This window comes from Syngnathus typhle, linkage group LG2 (genome assembly GCF_033458585.1).
Source record: "Syngnathus typhle isolate RoL2023-S1 ecotype Sweden linkage group LG2, RoL_Styp_1.0, whole genome shotgun sequence".
Lineage (NCBI taxonomy): Eukaryota > Metazoa > Chordata > Actinopteri > Syngnathiformes > Syngnathidae > Syngnathus > Syngnathus typhle.
In genome coordinates, this window is record NC_083739.1 from 777,781 (window position 1) to 796,605 (window position 18,825).

Below are 18,825 nucleotides of genomic sequence, written 5' to 3' on the forward strand. Positions count from 1 at the left end.
CCATTCATACAAGGCAACAAAACAGACCGAAACTTGTCGGACTGGATTGCTCACCTGTTAGTACCTAATGAATGCATTCCGAAAGAGTTTTGGAAGAAAGAGGATTTTTTAATGACCTGACATGATCTTGTTTATGAAACTCCCTATGGGGATCCACCGACGAGCTGAATGAACAAGCTTGTCGAAACTGGATTTCAACTGACGCTAAATGTTCTCACTGTCAAAGCCAAGACTTGGCAAAGAGCTCTCCCCCAATTACCGTCATTTTCGGACTATAAGTCGCACCAGGCATAAAATGCCCGAAAAAGTGAAAAAAAAAACATATATATGGATATAAGTCGGTCCTGAGTATAAGTCGCCCCCCCACCCAAACTATGAAAAAAAACCCGCGATTTATAGTCTGAAGATTACGGTATTTGTCTGACTCCACAAGAATGAGACAAATGTAACCTAACCTGGCCATCTCCCTTTGGCTCACCTCATTGAAAATGTTCAACAATGTTTGTTGTATCCACTTGGTTTTACAAAGGAACTGCTCATGCTTACATTCAGGTCTGCCTGACAACAACAGAATCTCAACTTAGCAAGTTGGAAAAAGTAGACATAAACACCTATTTGGATGCTGATAGTTCTTTATTCATTGAATAGTTGTCCCCACAACGCCAAAGAAGAGGAAGAAAAGTTGAAAGTAACCCCAAAAATATCAAGGTGACACCAAAGCTGAGTCATTGAACTCATGCATAGTGCAATATTGGAGGCCAAGACATTTAGTGATGCGCTTCCTTGATGCAAACGTACGGGAACGGTGTTGTGCAATTCGCAACTCCCCAGTTTCCAGCTGTAAAGAAAAAAAAAAATCACGTTGTCAGGGTTTTCCAAAACTATCTTGATCATATGATTATGTTGGAATGTATGTAACCAGTAATAAATAACCTAGGTAGATTAGTTTTATGCTTATGTTGGCGTGTAACCAGTAATAAATAACCTAGCTTGTAAAACATCCCCTGCTCTGCTAATCTAGAGGTCAAGGGCTTTTTAACTTGTCTATTCAGTCTACTGTCACCCCCAGCCTTTTTCTCTTAATAAAGATGCTCTTGTGGGAAGCGAGAGGCAGACGTCATTCGATCATTGCTGTACGCACAGTGACGAATGAACACTCCGCCTGCAGGTGCCCAAAAAGACTTAACTGTCTCCCATGTGGTTCTTGCAAAATATGTTAGAGTGAGCACCACCCTAACACACGTGTAAGTATGACTTCATTCAATTCTTCTGAGCATAACCCAAATGTTGTTGTTACTTACTGTTAACATTTATGGCCATCACTACACAGTCACCCATGCTACTGGGCTCTGAACCCAAAAAATTGTCAAAGTCCACATCTGAGCCATCAGTCCACATGAAATCGTCCTCCTAGAAGACACAAATCAATATGAATGTGTCTTTCTTTTGTAAAGACTCACATTTGAAGGTGGCAAATCTCTACACAAAACAAGTGAAACTGATTTTGGAATGTTTTACCAAAACTGCATCAGTGAGACCAATCCAGATAGCAAGAGGCAGGGTTCCACCACGCGGCTGAACCAGTTCAACAACCACCGCATTTTCCAGATCACCGTGAATGGAGACCAGATTCCCACCAAGAATGTTGCAGACGCTCTGACGAGGAAGACAAACCCAAACAAAGAGTAGAACGGGAAATGTCACTTTTTGGGTCCATCCGACAAGATATTTTGACTGGGCACAAAGTTTGCTGTCAACGACAGTCTTCCATACCTCGGCATCAGCAAAAGTTCTGCTCTCATCTTCATAGATGTAACAGAAACAGTCCAACTGAGTCCAGTCATTTGGACAGTAAAAGGCTGCAGCACAATTGTTTATTTTTCAGGGAGAAAAAAAAAAGAAAATCAATTCAACTTGGTGTCAACGGCTGACGACGCAAAGGTATTTGCGAAAGCCTCTTTGAGGCCCAGCTACCAACCTTTCGCAGGAACAATGGTGGCGGACCGCTGTCGAGAAGACAAAGATGTTGTTAAAATCGCCAACGCAATAGTACAGCTGGACTTCCATTGAAGGTACTCACGACTCCAGTCAGCAGTCCGCTGATCCCGCAAAGGAGGACCAATGAGCCAAGAGTGAATGCCATCTGCAAGATTGACACCAAAACCACATTTGTCAACATAAAGTCACGTTAAATTTCAATTGAAAAGCGAGATCGTAAAATTGCCTCCTTACCTTTATGGTAGCGAGCGGTGCTTGATACTGACGACGAGCCTGGGCGCTGCTTATATACATAGGGTTGATGAGCGTCTTGTTTTTGTCATTAACTTTCTACCACACCTTTTAATAGCATTTTTGTTCCCACGGAAGAATTCAACAAGTGCCCTTTTGTTTTACAGGACAGCGATTGTAAACTTTGACTGACTTTGACTTTGACTTTGATTTACGTCGGAGATGTGAACCCGCCGGTTTTCGTCTGGGAATTCTCTTGAGTTCACGTTTTTGCTTGCGCCACTCATCCTAACGAGCTTGTCAAAAATTGGAATTCAACTGACGCTAGATGTTCTCACTGTCAAAGCCAAGACTTGGCAAAGAGCTCTCCCCCAATTATTTGTCTGGCTCCACAAGAATGAGACAAATGTAACCTAACCTGGCCATCTCCCTTTGGCTCACCTCATTGAAAATGTTCAACAATGTTTGTTGTATCCACCTGGTGTTACAAAGGAACTGCTCACGCTTACATTCAGGTCCGCCTGACAACAACAGCGTCCAGGGTGACGATAGCCATCGCCACGAGTTGTCGGCCATCAACGAACTACCGGAGCGTTCCAACGAGGGCAAAGACAGCACCGGCGCTTACGGTAGCGAGCGGCGAGAGCTGCCGCGGCGGCACGCCGTTGCTCAGCGCCGCCGTGCTAATCCCGCCTCCCCGGGAAGACGAAGCCCCCATGTCCCAATGGGAGAGACGCCACTGCAACCTCGGCGATGCGGGGGTTGGGATGGCGATGCAGTCAACACTTTGCCCTCCAGGTTCAGGTGCATGTCAGCAGCGACAAATGGGACCAAATCTACGGAAGCCACAAAAATGGCCTCTCTTTGCTGTACGCCCAATTTTACTCAGATAACTCTTTACTCTTTATCACAATGCTTTTTTTCAAAACATGCAGGCTGGCTGACCCATCTGCAATTTCATTTTATTTCAAAAGACACATTGAGAAGCGAGTAAATTGCGAATGAATTTGAATGCAAACTGATTTCTCACTTAGCCAGTTGGAAAAAGAAGACGTAAACACCTATCTGGATGCTGATAGTTCTTTATTCATTGAATATTTGTCCCCACAACGCCAAAGAAGAGAAAGAAGATGAGAAGAAAAGTAACCCCAAAAATATCAAGACGACACTAAAGCTGAGTCACTGAACTCATGCATAGTGCAATATTGGAGGCCAAGACATTTAGTGACGGAACGTCTCCCTGATGCAAACGTACGGGAGCGGTATTGCGCAAATGTCATCGACCCACTCTCCAGCTGTAAAAAAAAGAAAATACAGATCATGTGTAAGTATGACTTCATTCAATTCTTCTGAGCAAACCTCAAATGTTGTTGTTACTTCCTGCAATCCTGCATTCAATTCTTCTTAGCAAACCGCAAATGTTGTTGTTACTTACTATCTGTAACCATCGCTACACAGTCACCATCATCATCACCGGCCTCTCCACCAGAAAAATTGGTGAAGTCCACATTTGAGCCATCAGTCCACATGAAATCGTCCTCCTAGAAGACCAAATCAAATTTGAATGTGTCTTTCTTTTGTAGAGACTCACATTTGAGGGTGGCAAATCTCTACACAACACAAGTGAAACTGATTTTGGAATGTTTTACCGAAACTGCATCAGTGAGACCAATCCAGATACCACCACCCGGGGCTACACCACCTGCCTCACTCAGTTCAAGAACCAGCGCATTTTCCAGATCACTGTGAATGGAGACCAAATTCCCACCAAGAATGTTGCAGACGTTCTGACGAGAAACAAAAAAACAAACAAAGAGTAGAACGGGAAATGTTCCATTTTGGGTCCATCCGACAAGATATTTCGACTCGGCACAAAGTTTGCTGTCAACGACAGTCTTCCATACCTCGGCATCAGCAAAAGTTCTCCTCTCATCTTCATAGATGTAACAGTAACAGTCCAACTGAGTCCAGCCTTTTGGACAGTTATTGCCTGCAGCGCAATGGTTCATTTTTTGGGGAGGAAAAAAAAAGAAAATCAATTCAACTTGGTGTCAAAGGTATTTGCGAAAGCCTCTTTGAGGCCCAGCAACCAACCTTTCACAGGAACAATTGTGGCGGACCACTGTCGAGAAGACAAAGATGTTGTTAAAATTGCCAACGCAATAGGACAGCTGGACTTCCATTGAAGGTACTCACGACTCCAGTCAGCAGTCCGCTGATCCCGCAAAGGAGGACCAATGAGCCAAGAGTGAATGCCATCTGCAAGATTGACACCAAAACCACATTTGTCAACATAAAGTCACGTTAAATTTCATTTGAAAAGCGAGATCGTAAAATTGCCTCCTTACCTTTATGGTAGCGAGCGGTGCTTGATACTGACGACGAGTCTGGCCGCTGCTTATGTATACATACGGTTGATGACAGTCTTGGAATTTCCAATCTTGTTTTTGTCATCAACTTTCTACCACACCTTTTAATAACATCTTTGCAAATATAAATAGCTGGAAGGATGCCAAGTTCTCTTCATTACTGTAGCATTCTTCCACACCCTTGAATACTATGACTGACTTCTACACTTGTTTGAAATGTACCGTTTTTTTCCGTGTATAGTGCGCCCCCATGTATAATACGCACCCTAAAAATGGCATGCCGATGCTGGAAAAAAGCCTGTACCCATGTATAATACGCACCCAATTTGATGATTTTTTAAAAAAAATTCTTTATTTATTTTTATTTTTTCTAAGTCCCAATGATCGTCCTACACGCAGGGAGATAATGGGTCCCATTTTTATAGTCTTTGGTATGGTCTTAACTAGGCTGGATGTCATTTCTTTTGTTGGCGTTGATTTCTCCGACTGCCCGTAAAGGCACCACCGCGATCAGTGCGAACATGTGAAAAAGGCGGCTCTGTATGCGAGAGACGTTGAAGAGGAATAAAAACACCCTTGGAAACCAAAACTTGCCCCTCGTCGTGACTCAGAGCCGCAACAAATGTTTCGGATTTGTGTAGGGTACATTGTGACAGACGGCAAACGAGCAGGTGACCGAGCAAGCCTTGTCTGATACCAGAGCATTGTGTTCAAAGTGAACAGCAGAGACGAAAGGAACAAGGCAAAGTGTTGTGAAATCAAATATGACCGACCTGTAATACGCATTTTGTTATTTGCTGATTGAAACTGCTAATTCAACTGTGAATTGAAACTAATAGGTGGAGAACTGAAGTCTCGCTCTTAATATAGCTGACGTGTCTTGGGCATCCGTTCTGCGCATCTGTAATGGCGGCCTCCGTATGACGTCCGGTCCGCGATGGAGATTAAAAAACAAACAATATTTGACAATAACACACCATCAAGGATTGCACCGTGGCATCAAACCATGTGTCGTCAATTACGAATTTGACTGACTAAGTGTGTTGGGCAGGATGGCTGAATGCGATGCGCCATTGACAACAAACAAGAAGAAAGGTGTGATTTCAAGTTTGATTTGGAGGGAGATTTGTCATGTCTCGTCCCCAGTTTTGCTATGTGTCTAGGTTGCCATAGTTTCTGTTGGCGTCGCCCCCCCCCCTTCCTGTGTCACCTCAATCGATGTAACGTGTTTTGTATTTAAGTCCTGTCTGCCCCTCGCTCACCGTCGGATCATTGCATGTCTTACTGTCATGATGTCTGTTTGCTTTCTGTTCCTGTCTTTGGTAATGTCACCCTGTCTTTTTGTTCCACGACTTTGTCGGTCAGTCCTGTTGTTGGTTTTGTTGTACCATGATTTTCTTTAAAAAAATATATATAAATGTATAATGCGCACCCCAGATTTTAGGACAATAAATTAGTTAAATTTTGCGCACTATACACGGAAAAAAACGGTACTACAAAACGAACGACGAGGATCAGCTGGGTATTTACGTCGGAGAGGTGAACCCGCCGGTTTTCGCCTGGGAATTCTCTTGAGTTCACGTTTTTGCTTGGGCCACTCGTCCTGACAAGCTTGTCAAAAACTGGAATTCAACTGACGCTAGATGTTCTCACTGTCAAAGCCAAGACTTGGCAAAGAGCTCTCCCCCAATTATTTGTCTGGCTCCACAAGAATGAGACAAATGTAACCTAACCTGGCCATCTCCCTTTGGCTCACCTCATTGAAAATGTTCAACAATGTTTGTTGTATCCACCTGGTTTTACAAAGGAACTGCTCATGCTTACATTCGGGTCCGCCTGCCTGACAACAACAGCGTCCAGGGTGACGATAGCCATCGCCACGAGTTGTCGGCCATCAACGAATACCGGAGCGTTCCAACGACGGCAAAGACAGCACCGGCGCTTACGGTAGCGAGCGGCGAGAGCTGCCGCGGCGGCACGCCGTTGCTCAGCGCCGCCGTGCTAATCCCGCCTCCCCGGGAAGACGAAGCCCCCACGTCCCAGTGGGAGAGACGCCACTGCAACTTCGGCGATGCGGGGGTTGGGATGGCGATGCGGTCAACACTTTGCCCTCCAGGTTCAGGTGCATGTCAGCAGTGACAAATGGGACCAAATCTATGGAAGCCACAAAAATGGCCTCTCTTTGCTGTACGCCCAATTTTACCCGGATAACGATGACAAAGTTCACCGGTGAAAAAGCTATACATGAAGTGGTATTAAAAGTCATTTCTCAATAGATTCGACTATCAAATAAAAGTGGGGCTTCACAAATTTCCAAAGGGCCAATACTTATAACATACTTGTAAGTAAATGATGTGTTAATGATCAAGTAAAAATTTGTGAAAAAAAAACATATAAAAGTCGCTCCTGAGTATGTCGCCCCACCCGACCCAAACTATGAAAAAAAACGCAACTTATTGTCCGAAAATTACGGTACATTTGAGATTGTTTCGATGGGCAACACAAAATAAATCAAGTATGAATAAGAGAAAAGGGGTGGCGAAGGGCGATCATTAATTGCCTCCAGCGTGTGATTGGCTGGCTGCAAGTTGACTTATTATTATGATTATTATGATTATTAGTGCCCGAATTGTTTCCACAATTGGCATATTTTCCATTGTTTTCCATGAGAAAACAGGAATAGAACTTGCATTGTCGTTTTGACAAATGACTTACAATGAACTGTGAGCACTGTTGGCAAAAGAACAAAAAAAAAGAAAAACAAGAGCTCAAAAGGATTAGAAATGATTTTGAATGCCTCAAAATTCATGTGTTGGACAGATAATGAGGAGGAATAGGATTAGATTTTTTAATATTCTGATATTCTCTATATTCTAATGCTACTGCATTAAGACACATGATGGCAGCAAAACTCTCTTTGGGTTTGGTGGAAATGAAAACCGGAAAAGTCTGCATGATTCTTTCTCTCCTTTTTTTTTTTTTTAACACTTATTCAGACAGGAGCTGAACATCTTTATTGGCAGAGAACAGAATTTCCAAAAAAGAAAAAGGCCACTCTAAATCTCTTCTTTTTATCGGTCCAAATGTCTTGCGGCCTCGAGACTCTGACTTTGATCCTTCTCCAAACTCGTGCTTTGCCCTGGTTGACTTGGCCAGTGGCTGTAAGATTCTTCCGTTTCGCCTTCACGTTGTGTCACGTCACAAGACTCTGTCATATATATATTTTGGAAAAAGTTCTCGAGAGTGTTCTCACACCTCGAGATACAAACCCCATGGAATCCCAAAGTTCTATTTGACATGGGCCTTTTGTTCTGAAACCCCAAAATGTCTTCAGTTTACAACAAAAACCAACATTTTGAACTGTCTGTTCCAATACTTTTGGAGCGGACTGCTCTTAGCACTCGACAAAGTGTCTTCTTCCACCATATCAAGGGCAGTGGCTCATTCTTTAATTGACAGGTTCACACCCACAAGAGCGCAAAAGTCTCCTTTTTGACTCGACCGAACTGCGCCTGTTTGTGCGTTTTATTTCGAAAGACACATTGAGAAGCGAGTCAATTGCGAATGAATTTGAATGCAAACTGATTTCTCACTTAGCCAGTTGGAAAAAGAAGACGTAAACACCTATTTGGATGATGATAGTTCTTTATTCATTGAATAGTTGTCCCCACAACGCCAAAGAAGAGGAAGAAAAGTTGAAAGTAACCCCCAAAATATCAAGGCGACACTAAAGCTGAGTCATTGAACTCAAGGATAGTGCAATATTGGAGGCCAAGACATTTGGTGATGCACCCCCTTGATGCAAACGTACGGGAGGTCTGATGTGCAAGGCAAATCTGCCCACTCTCCAGCTGTAAAAGAAAAATACAGATCACGTGTAAGTATGACTTCATTCAATTCTTCTGAGCAAACCTCAAATGTTGTTGTTACTTACCACCTGATACTATCACTGCACAGTCATTCTGATCCTCATCAGTGAACCCTTCAGGAAAATTGTCGAAGTCCACATTTGAGCCATCAGTCCACATGTAATCGGTCTCCTAGAAGACCAAATCAAATTTGAATGTCTTTTTCTTTTGTAAAGACTCACATTTGAAGGTGGCAAATCTCTACACAACACAAGTGAAACTGATTTTGGAATGTTTTACCAAAACTGCATCAGTGAGACCAATCCACATAGCACCAGCCGAGGGTCCAGCCTTAAACAGTTCAAAAAGCAGCGCATTTTCCAGATCACTGTGAATGGAGACCAAATTCCCACCAAGAATGTTGCAGACGCTCTGACGAGGAAGACAAACCCAAACAAAGAGTAGAACTGAAAATGTCACTTTTTGGGTCCATCCGACAAGATATTTCGACTCGGCACAAAGTTTGCTGTCAACGACAGTCTTCCATACCTCGGCATCAGCAAAAGTTCTCCTCTCATCTTCATAGATGTAACAGAAACAGTCCAACTGAGTCCAGCCTTTTGGACAGTTATTGCCTGCAGCACAATGGTTCATTTTTTGGGGAGAAAACAAAAGAAAATCAATTCAACTTGGTGTCAAAGGTATTTGCGAAAGCCTCTTTGAGGCCCAGCTACCAACCTTTCGCAGGCACAATTGTGGCGGACCACTGTCGAGAAGACAAAGATGTTGTTAAAATCGCCAACGCAATAGTACAGCTAGACTTCCATTGAAGGTACTCACGACTCCAGTCAGCAGTCCGCTGATCCCGCAAAGGAGGACCAATGAGCCATCTGCAAGGTTCCATCCATCCATCTTCTTCCGCTTATCCGGGGTCGGGTCGCGGGGGCAGCACCTTTAGGAGGGACTCCCAGACTTCCCTCTCCCCAGCCACTTCATCTAGCTCATCCCGGGGATCCCAAGGCGTTCCCAGGCCAGCTGAGAGACATAGTCTCTCCAGCGCGTCCTGGGTCGTCCCCGGGGTCTCCTACCGATGGGACATGCCCGGAACACCTCCCCAGGGAGGCGTCCAGGAGGCATCCTGATGAGATGCCCCAGCCACCTCATCTGGCTCCTCTCAACGTGGAGGAGCAGCGACTCTACTCCGAGTCTCTCCCGGATGACCGAACTTCTCACCCTATCTCTAAGGGAGAGCCCGGACATCCTGCGGAGAAAACTCATTTCGGCCGCTTGTATCCGGGATCCCGTTCTTTCGGGTGAGGTGAGGGTAGGAGCGTAAATCGACCGGTAAATTGAGAGCTTTGCCTTTTGGCTCAGCTCTCTCTTTACCACGACGGACCGGTACAAAGTCCGCATTACTGCCGACGCTGCACCGATCCGCCTGTCGATCTCGCGCTCCATCTTCCCCTCACTCGTGAACAAGACCCCAAGATACTTAAACTCCTCCACTTGGGGCAGGATCTCATCCCCGATCCGGAGAGGGCATTCCACCCTTTTCCGATCGAGGACCATGGACTCGGATTTGGAGGTGCTGACCCTCATCTCGACCGCTTCACACTCGGCTGCGAACCGCTCCAGTGAGAGCTGGAGATCACGGCCTGAAGAAGCCAACAGCACCACGTCGTCTGCAAAAAGCAGAGACGCGATGCTGAGGTCCCCAAATCGGACACCTTCAACGCCTCGGCTGCGCCTAGAAATTCTGTCCATAAAAACTATGAACAGAATCGGTGACAAAGGGCAGCCTTGGCGGAGTCCAACCCTCACTGAGAACAAATCCGACTTACTGCCGGAAATGCGGACCAAACTCTGGCATTGGTGATACAGGGACCGAACCGCCCTTATCAGTTGGCTCGGTACCCCGTACTCCCGAAGCACCTCCCAGAGAACCTCCCGAGGGACACGGTCGAACGCCTTCTCCAAGTCCACAAAACACATGTGGAGTGGTTGGGCAAACTCCCATGCACCCTCGAGGATCCTGCTGAGGGTGAAGAGCTGGTCCACTGTTCCATGGCCAGGACGAAAGCCACACTGTTCCTCCTGAATCCGAGGTTCGACCTCCCGACGGACCCTCCTCTCCAGCACCCCTGAATAGACCTTCCCAGGGAGGCTGAGGAGTGTAATTCCCCTGTAATTGGAACACACCCTCCGGTCCCCCTTCTTAAAGAGGGGAACCACCACCCCAGTCTGCCAATCCAGAGGCACTGTCCCCGATGTCCACGCGATGCTGTAGAGACGTGTCAGCCATGACAGCCCCACAGCATCCAGAGCCCTTAAGAAATCCGGGCGGATCTCATCCACCCCCGGGGCCTTGCTACCGAGGAGTTTTTTAACTACCTCAGTGACTTCAACCCCAGAGATTGGAGAGTCCGCCTCAGAGTCCCCAGGCCCTGCCTCCACAATGGAAGGCGTGTCGGTGGAATTGAGGAGGTCTTCGAAGTATTCTCCCCACCGACACACGACGTCCCGAGTCGAGGTCAGCAGCTCGCCATCTCCACTGTAAACGGTGTTGACGTTGCACTGCTTCCTCCTCCTGAGACGCCGGATGGTGGACCAGAATTTCCTCGAAGCCGTCCGGAAGTCATTCTCCATGGCCTCGCCAAACTCCTCCCACGCCCGGGTTTTTGCCTCAGCAACCGCCGAAGCCGCGTTCCGCTTGGCCATCCGGTACCTGTCAGCTGCCTCGGGAGTCCCGCAGGCCAAAACGGCCCGATAGTACTCCTTCTTCAGCTTGACGGCATCCCTTACCGCCGGTGTCCACCAGCGGGTTCGGGGATTGCCGCCACAACAGGCACCAATGACCTTACGGCCGCAGCTCCGGTCGGCCGCCTCAACAATGGAGGCGCGGAACAAGGTCCACTCGGACTCAATGTCCCCCGCCTCCCTCGGGACCTGGGAAAAGTTCTGCCGGAGGTGGGAGTTGAAGCTCTTCCTGACAGGGGACGTTCCCAGCAGACCCTCACAGAACGTTTGGGTCTGCCAGGTCGGACCGGCATCTTCCCCCACCATCGGAGCCAACCCACCACCAGGTGGTGATCAGTTGACAGCTCCGCCCCTCTCTTCGCCCGAGTGTCCAAAACATGCGGCCGCAAATACGATGACACGACTACAAAGTCGATCATCGAACTGCGGCCTAGGGTGTCCTGGTGCCAAGTGCACACATGGACACCCTTATGTTTGAACATGGTGTTCATTGTAGAAAATCCGTGTTGAGCACCGAAGTCCAATAATAGAACACCGCTCGGGTTCAGATCGGGGGGGGGGCGTTCCTCCCAATCACGCCCTTCCAGGTCTCACTGTCATTGCCCACGTGAGCATTGAAGTCACCCAGTAGAACGATGGAGTCCCCAGAAGGAGCGCTCTCCAGCACCTCCTCCAGGGACTCCAAAAAGGGTGGGTACTCTGAACTGCCGTTTGGTGCATAGACACAAACAACAGTCAGGACCCGGCCACCAGACGCTCGCCTTCGAGCCCCGCCTCCAGGCCTGGCTCCAGAGGGGGGCCCCGGTGACCCGCGTCCGGGCGAGGGAAATCTGTTTCCATATATATTCTTCATCATAAGGGGCTTTTTGAGCCGTGCTTTGTCTGGCCCCTCACCTAGGACCCGTTTGCCATGAGTGACCCTACCAGGAGCATGAAGCCCCAGACAACATGGCTCCTAGGATCACAGGGGCACGCAAACCCCTCCACCACGATAAGGTGACGACTCATGGAGGTTGCCATCTGCAAGGTTGACACCAAAAACACATGATATTTGTCAACATAAAGTCACGTCAAACTTCATTTGAAAAGCGAGATTGTAAAATGGCCTCCTTACCTTTATGGTAGCGAGCGGTGCTTGATACCGACGACGAGCCTGGCTGCTGCTTATGTATACATACATAGGGTTGATGACAGTCTTGGAATGTCCCAAGACATTATAGCATTATACCACACCCTTGAATAGTATGGCTTACTGCTACACTTGCTTGAAATGTACTGAAATGTACTCATGCATTATACTGATAACTATTATTAGGAGGTGGAACTCTACAAATCCCATCAAGAGGAGAAGTTGGGCCTGACGGTCTGCTACAAAACGGACGACGAGGATCAGCTGGGTATGTGTCTCGTCACCGTGGGATAGAGAAAAACGTCATTTCGGTCTCTTTGTGTGTTGTGACATGTGGAGAGATTGACAATAAAGCTGTCTTTGACTTTGATTTACGTCGGAGAGGTGAACCCGCCGGTTTTTGCCTGGGAATTCTCTTGAGTTCACGTTTTTGCTTGCGCCACTCGTCTTAACGAGCTCGTCAAAAACTGGAATTCAACTGACGCTAGATGTTCTCACTGTCAAAGCCAAGACTTGGCAAAGAGCTCTCCCCCAATTACTTGTCTGGCTCCACAAGAATGAGACAAATGTAACCTAACCTGGCCATCTCCCTTTGGCTCACCGCATTGAAAATGTTCAACAATGTTTGTTGTATCCACCTGGTGTTACAAAGGAACTGCTCACGCTTACATTCGGGTCCGCCTGACAACAACAGCGTCCAGGGTGACGATAGCCATCGCCACGAGTTGTCGGCCATCAACGAACTACCGGAGCGTTCCAACGAGGGCAAAGACAGCACCGGCGCTTACGGTAGCGAGCGGCGAGAGCTGCCGCGGCGGCACGCCGTTGCTCAGTGCCGCCGTGCTAATCCCGCCTCCCCGGGAAGACGAAGCCCCCACGTCCCAGTGGGAGAGACGCCACTGCAACCTCGGCGATGCGGGGGTTGGGATGGCGATGCGGTCAACACTTTGCCCTCCAGGTTCAGGTGCATGTCAGCAGCGACAAATGGGACCAAATCTACGGAAGCCACAAGAATGGCCTCTCTTTGCTGTACGCCCAATTTTACTCGGATAACGATGACAAAGTTCACCGGTGAAAAAGCTATACATGAAGTGGTATTAAAAGTCATTTCTCAATAGATTCGACTATCAAATAAAAGTGGGGCTTCACAAATTTCCAAAGGGCCAATACTTATAACATACTTGTAAGTAAGTGATGTGTTAATGATCAAGTAAAAATTTGTGAAAAAAAAAACATATAAAAGTCGCTCCTGAGTATGTCGCCCCACCCGACCCAAACTATGAAAAAAAACGCAACTCATTGTCCGAAAATTACGGTACATTTGAGATTATTTCGATGGGCAACACAAAATAAATCAAGTATGAATAAGAGAAAAGGGGTGGCGAAGGGCGATCATTCATTGCCTCCAGCGTGTGATTGGCTGGCTGCAAGTTGACTTATTATTATGATTATTATGATTATTAGTGCCCGAAGTGTTTCCACAATTGGCATATTTTCCAGTGTTTTCCATGAGAAAACAGGAATAGAATTTGCATTGTTCTTTTGACAAATGACTTACAATGAACTGTGAGCACTGTTGGCAAAAGAACAAAGACTTTGATCCTTGCCTTGGTTGACTTGGCCGGTGGCTGTAAGACTCTTACGTTTCGCCTTCACTTTGTGTCACGTCACAAGACTCTGTCATATATATATATATTTTGGAAAAAGTTCTTCTTTCACACCTCGAGATACAAACCCCATGGAATCCCAAAGTTCTATTTGACATCGGTCTTTTGTTCTGAAACCCCGAAATGTCTTCAAACATTTTGAACTTGCTGTTCCAATACTTTTGGAGCGGACTGCTCTTAGCACCCAACGCAGTGTCTTCTTCCGCCATATCAAGGGCAGGGGCTCATTCTTTAATTGACAGGTTCACACCCACAAGAGCGCAAAAGTCTCCTTTTTGACTCGACCGAGCTGCGCCTGTTTGTGCGTTTTATTTCGAAAGACACATTGAGAATCGAGTCAATTGCGAATGAATTTGAATGCAAACTGATTTCTCACTTAGCCAGTTGGAAAAAGAAGACGTAAACACCTATGTGGATGATGATAGTTCTTTATTCATTGAATAGTTGTCCCCACAACGCCAAAGAAGAGGAAGAAAAGTTGAAAGTAACCCCAAAAATATCAAGGCGACACTAAAGCTGAGTCATTGAACTCATGCATAGTGCAATATTGGAGGCCAAGACATTTAGTGATGCGCTTCCTTGATGCAAACGTACGGGAACGGTGTTGTGCAATTCTGAACTCCCCAGTCTCCAGCTGTAAAAAAAAAAAAAATCACGTTGTCAGGGTTTTCCAAAACTATCTTGATCATATGATTATGTTGGAATGTATGTAACCAGTAATAAATAACCTAGGTAGATTAGTTTTATGCTTATGTTGGCGTGTAACCAGTAATAAATAACCTAGCTTGTAAAACATCCCCTGCTCTGCTAATCTAGAGGTCAAGGGCTTTTTAACTTCTCTATTCAGTCTACTGTCACCCCCAGCCTTTTTCTCTTAATAAAGATGCTCTTGTGGGAAGCGAGAGGCAGACGTCATTCGATCATTGCTGTACGCACAGTGACGAATGAACTCTCCGCCTGCAGGTGCCCAGAAAGACTTAACTGTCTCCCATGTGGTTCTTGCAAAATATGTTAGAGTGAGCACCACCCTAACACACGTGTAAGTATGACTTCATTCAATTCTTCTGAGCATAACCCAAATGTTGTTGTTACTTACTGTTAACATTTATGGCCATCACTACACAGTCACCCATGCTACTGGGCTCTGAACCCAAAAAATTGTCAAAGTCCACATCTGAGCCATCAGTCCACATGAAATCGTCCTCCTAGAAGACACAAATCAAATATGAATGTGTCTTTCTTTTGTAAAGACTCACATTTGAAGGTGGCAAATCTCTACACAAAACAAGTGAAACTGATTTTGGAATGTTTTACCAAAACTGCATCAGTGAGACCAATCCAGATTGCAAGAGGCAGGGTTCCACCACGCGGCTGAACCAGTTCAACAACCACCGCATTTTCCAGATCACCGTGAATGGAGACCAGATTCCCACCAAGAATGTTGCAGACGCTCTGACGAGGAAGACAAACCCAAACAAAGAGTAGAACGGGAAATGTCACTTTTTGGGTCCATCCGACAAGATATTTTGACTGGGCACAAAGTTTGCTGTCAACGACAGTCTTCCATACCTCGGCATCAGCAAAAGTTCTGCTCTCATCTTCATAGATGTAACAGAAACAGTCCAACTGAGTCCAGTCATTTGGACAGTAAAAGGCTGCAGCACAATTGTTTATTTTTCAGGGAGAAAAAAAAAAGAAAATCAATTCAACTTGGTGTCAACGGCTGACGACGCAAAGGTATTTGCGAAAGCCTCTTTGAGGCCGAGCTACCAACCTTTCGCAGGCACAATTGTGGCGGACCGCTGTCGAGAAGACAAAGATGTTGTTAAAATCGCCAACGCAATAGTACAGCTGGACTTCCATTGAAGGTACTCACGACTCCAGTCAGCAGTCCGCTGATCCCGCAAAGGAGGAACAATGAGCCAAGAGTGAATGCCATCTGCAAGATTGACACCAAAACCACATTTGTCGACATAAAGTCACGTCAAGTTTCATTTGATTAGCTAGATTGTAAAATGGCCTCCTTACCTTTATGGTAGCGAGCGGTGCTTGATACTGACGACGAGCCTGGGCGCTGCTTATATACATAGGGTTGATGAGCGTCTTGTTTTTGTCATTAACTTTCTACCACACCTTTTAATAGCATTTTTGTTCCCACGGAAGAATTCAACAAGTGCCCTTTTGTTTTACAGGACAGCGATTGTAAACTTTGACTGACTTTGACTTTGATTTACGTCGGAGATGTGAACCCGCCGGTTTTGGCCTGGCCACTCGTCCTGACGAGCTTGTCAAAAACTGGAATTCAACTGACGCTAGATGTTCTCACTGTCAAAGCCAAGACTTGGCAAAGAGCTCTCCCCCAATTATTTGTCTGGCTCCACAAGAATGAGACAAATGTAACCTAACCTGGCCATCTCCCTTTGGCTCACCGCATTGAAAATGTTCAACAATGTTTGTTGTATCCACCTGGTGTTACAAAGGAACTGCTCACGCTTACATTCGGGTCCGCCTGCCTGACAACAACAGCGTCCAGGGTGACGATAGCCATCGCCACGAGTTGTCGGCCATCAACGAACTACCGGAGCGTTCCAACGAGGGCAAAGACAGCACCGGCGCTTACGGTAGCGAGCGGCGAGAGCTGCCGCGGCGGCACGCCGTTGCTCAGCGCCGCCGTGCTAATCCCGCCTCCCCGGGAAGACGAAGCCCCCATGTCCCAATGGGAGAGACGCCACTGCAACCTCGGCGATGCGGGGGTTGGGATGGCGATGCGGTCAACACTTTGCCCTCCAGGTTCAGGTGCATGTCAGCAGCGACAAATGGGACCAAATCTACGGAAGCCACAAAAATGGCCTCTCTTTGCTGTACGCCCAATTTTACTCAGATAACTCTTTACTCTTTATCACGATGCTTTTTTTCAAAACATGCAGGCTGGCTGACCCATCTGCGATTTCATTTTATTTCGAAAGACACATTGAGAAGCGAGTAAATTGCGAATGAATTTGAATGCAAACTGATTTCTCACTTAGCCAGTTGGAAAAAGAAGACGTAAACACCTATCTGGATGCTGATAGTTCTTTATTCATTGAATATTTGTCCCCACAACGCCAAAGAAGAGAAAGAAGATGAGAAGAAAAGTAACCCCAAAAATATCAAGACGACACTAAAGCTGAGTCACTGAACTCATGCATAGTGCAATATTGGAGGCCAAGACATTTAGTGACGGAACGTCTCCCTGATGCAAACGTACGGGAGCGGTGTTGCGCAAATGTCATCGACCCACTCTCCAGCTGTAAAAAAAAAAAATACAGATCACGTGTAAGTATGACTTCATTCAATTCTTCTGAGCAAACCTCAAATGTTGTTGTTACTTCCTGCAAACCTGCATTCAATTCTTCTTAGCAAACCTCAAATGTTGTTGTTACTTACTAGCTGTAACCATCGCTACACAGTCACCATCATCATCACCGGCCTCTCCACCAGAAAAATTGGTGAAGTCCACATTTGAGCCATCAGTCCACATGAAATCGTCCTCCTAGAAGACCAAATCAAATTTGAATGTGTCTTTCTTTTGTAAAGACTCACATTTGAAGGTGGCAAATCTCTACACAACACAAGTGAAACCTGATTTTGGAATGTTTTACCGAAACTGCATCAGTGGGACCAATCCAGATACCACCACTCGGGGCTCCAGCACTTGCCTCACTCAGTTCAAGAACCAGCGCATTTTCCAGATCACTGTGAATGGAGACCAAATTCCCACCAAGAGTGTTGCAGATGCTCTGACGAGGAAGACAAACCCAAAGAAAGAGTAGAACGGGAAATGTCCCTTTTTGGCTCCATCCGACAAGATATTTCGACTCGGCACAATGTTTGCTGTCAACGACAGTCTTCCATACCTCGGCATCAGCAAAAGTTCTCCTCTCATCTTCATAGATGTAACAGAAACAGTCCAACTGAGTCCAGCCTTTTGGACAGTTATTGCCTGCAGCGCAATGGTTCATTTTTTAGGGAGGAAAAAAAAAGAAAATCAATTCAACTTGGTGTCAAAGGTATTTGCGAAAGCCTCTTTGAGGCCCATCTACCAACCTTTCACAGGAACAATTTTGGCGGACCGCTGTCGAGAAGACAAAGATGTTGTTAAAATCGCCAACGCAATAGTACGGCCGGACTTCCATTGAAGCTACTCACGACTCCAGTCAGCAGTCCGCTGATCCCTCAAAGGAGGACCAATGAGCCAAGAGTGAATGCCATCTGCAAGATTGACACCAAAAACACATTTGTCGACATAAAGTCATGTCAAATTTCATTTGATTAGCTAGATTGTAAAATGGCCTCCTTACCTTTATGGTAGCGAGCGGTGCTTGATACCAACGACGAGCCTGGCCACTGCTTACATACATACGGTTGATGACAGTCGTGGAATGTCCCAAGACATTATAGCATTATACCACACCCTTGAATAGTATGGCTGACTGCTACACTTGCTTGAAATGTACTGAAATGTATGTACTCATGCATTATACTGATAACTATTATTAGGAGGTGGAACTCTACAAATCCCATCAAGAGGAGAAATTGGGCCTGACGGTCTGCTACAAAACGGACGACGAGGATCAGCTGGGTATGTGTCTCGTCACCGTGGGATAGAGAGAAACGTAATTTCGGTCTCTTTGTGTGTCGTGACATGTGGAGAGATTGACAATAAAGCTGTCTTTGATTTTGATTTACGTCGGAGATGTGAACCCGGCGGTTTTGGCCTGGCCACTCGTCCTGACGAGCTTGTCAAAAACTGGAATTCAACTGATGCTAGATGTTCTCACTGTCAA

General features: G+C 46.2%; 3 protein-coding genes and 1 long non-coding RNA gene across 7 annotated transcripts; all 4 read right to left on the reverse strand.

Moving 5' to 3' along the window:
* Positions 1 to 614: 614 nt before the first annotated feature.
* LOC133144552 (macrophage mannose receptor 1-like) lies at positions 615 to 2,863 on the reverse strand. Of its 2 annotated transcripts, none has more exons than XM_061267360.1 (7): positions 2,854 to 2,863; positions 2,081 to 2,145; positions 1,979 to 2,006; positions 1,774 to 1,859; positions 1,519 to 1,656; positions 1,302 to 1,410; positions 615 to 838 (listed from the first exon to the last, which is right to left on the reverse strand). In XM_061267360.1, the coding sequence occupies exons 2-7, from the start codon at positions 2,141 to 2,143 to the stop codon at positions 768 to 770; spliced, it is 495 nt and encodes a 164-aa protein (XP_061123344.1). In that variant the 5' UTR covers positions 2,144 to 2,145; positions 2,854 to 2,863; the 3' UTR covers positions 615 to 767. The 2 variants fall into 2 exon arrangements, with proteins under 2 accessions (XP_061123344.1, XP_061123335.1); XM_061267351.1 differs by lacking the exon at positions 2,854 to 2,863 and adding an exon at positions 2,233 to 2,307 and having other exon boundaries at positions 2,081 to 2,143.
* Positions 2,864 to 3,295: 432 nt separating this feature from the next.
* LOC133144618 (low affinity immunoglobulin epsilon Fc receptor-like) lies at positions 3,296 to 9,157 on the reverse strand. 2 transcript variants are annotated; one of them, XM_061267460.1, is made up of 7 exons: positions 4,578 to 4,690; positions 4,426 to 4,488; positions 4,324 to 4,351; positions 4,134 to 4,219; positions 3,879 to 4,016; positions 3,665 to 3,770; positions 3,296 to 3,524 (listed from the first exon to the last, which is right to left on the reverse strand). In XM_061267460.1, the coding sequence occupies exons 2-7, from the start codon at positions 4,486 to 4,488 to the stop codon at positions 3,451 to 3,453; spliced, it is 495 nt and encodes a 164-aa protein (XP_061123444.1). In that variant the 5' UTR covers positions 4,578 to 4,690; the 3' UTR covers positions 3,296 to 3,450. The 2 variants fall into 2 exon arrangements, with proteins under 2 accessions (XP_061123444.1, XP_061123453.1); XM_061267469.1 differs by lacking the exons at positions 3,879 to 4,016; positions 4,134 to 4,219; positions 4,324 to 4,351; positions 4,426 to 4,488; positions 4,578 to 4,690 and adding exons at positions 8,747 to 8,878; positions 8,996 to 9,157.
* On the reverse strand, positions 8,226 to 16,102 carry LOC133144538 (lithostathine-1-alpha-like). 2 transcript variants are annotated; one of them, XM_061267315.1, is made up of 7 exons: positions 16,028 to 16,102; positions 15,876 to 15,938; positions 15,774 to 15,801; positions 15,569 to 15,654; positions 15,314 to 15,451; positions 15,096 to 15,204; positions 8,226 to 8,449 (listed from the first exon to the last, which is right to left on the reverse strand). In XM_061267315.1, the coding sequence occupies exons 1-7, from the start codon at positions 16,085 to 16,087 to the stop codon at positions 8,346 to 8,348; spliced, it is 588 nt and encodes a 195-aa protein (XP_061123299.1). In that variant the 5' UTR covers positions 16,088 to 16,102; the 3' UTR covers positions 8,226 to 8,345. The 2 variants fall into 2 exon arrangements, with proteins under 2 accessions (XP_061123299.1, XP_061123309.1); XM_061267325.1 differs by lacking the exon at positions 8,226 to 8,449 and adding an exon at positions 14,412 to 14,633.
* A 955-nt stretch (positions 16,103 to 17,057) lies between these two features.
* On the reverse strand, positions 17,058 to 18,408 carry LOC133144693 (uncharacterized). The gene is made up of 7 exons (XR_009710752.1): positions 18,340 to 18,408; positions 18,188 to 18,250; positions 18,086 to 18,113; positions 17,896 to 17,981; positions 17,641 to 17,778; positions 17,426 to 17,531; positions 17,058 to 17,286 (listed from the first exon to the last, which is right to left on the reverse strand). It is a non-coding gene; the product is annotated as an uncharacterized LOC133144693 (long non-coding RNA).
* Positions 18,409 to 18,825: the final 417 nt, after the last annotated feature.

Coding starts and splice junctions, on each gene's coding strand:
- LOC133144552 (XM_061267351.1), bottom strand. CDS start 2,292: ATGTATATAAGCAGCGCCCAGGCTCGTCGTCAGTATCAAGCACCGCTC. Junction 2,007..2,080: donor GCGGACTGCTGACTGGAGTC/GTGAGTACCTTC, acceptor TCTTCTCGACAG/CGGTCCGCCACCATTGTTCC. Junction 1,860..1,978: donor CACCATTGTTCCTGCGAAAG/GTTGGTAGCTGG, acceptor ATTGTGCTGCAG/CCTTTTACTGTCCAAATGAC.
- LOC133144618 (XM_061267460.1), bottom strand. CDS start 4,488: ATGGCATTCACTCTTGGCTCATTGGTCCTCCTTTGCGGGATCAGCGGA. Junction 4,352..4,425: donor GCGGACTGCTGACTGGAGTC/GTGAGTACCTTC, acceptor TCTTCTCGACAG/TGGTCCGCCACAATTGTTCC. Junction 3,525..3,664: donor TGTAGCGATGGTTACAGATA/GTAAGTAACAAC, acceptor TTTTTTTTACAG/CTGGAGAGTGGGTCGATGAC.
- LOC133144538 (XM_061267315.1), bottom strand. CDS start 16,087: ATGTATATAAGCAGCGCCCAGGCTCGTCGTCAGTATCAAGCACCGCTC. Junction 15,655..15,773: donor CACAATTGTGCCTGCGAAAG/GTTGGTAGCTCG, acceptor ATTGTGCTGCAG/CCTTTTACTGTCCAAATGAC. Junction 15,452..15,568: donor GAACTTTTGCTGATGCCGAG/GTATGGAAGACT, acceptor CTTCCTCGTCAG/AGCGTCTGCAACATTCTTGG.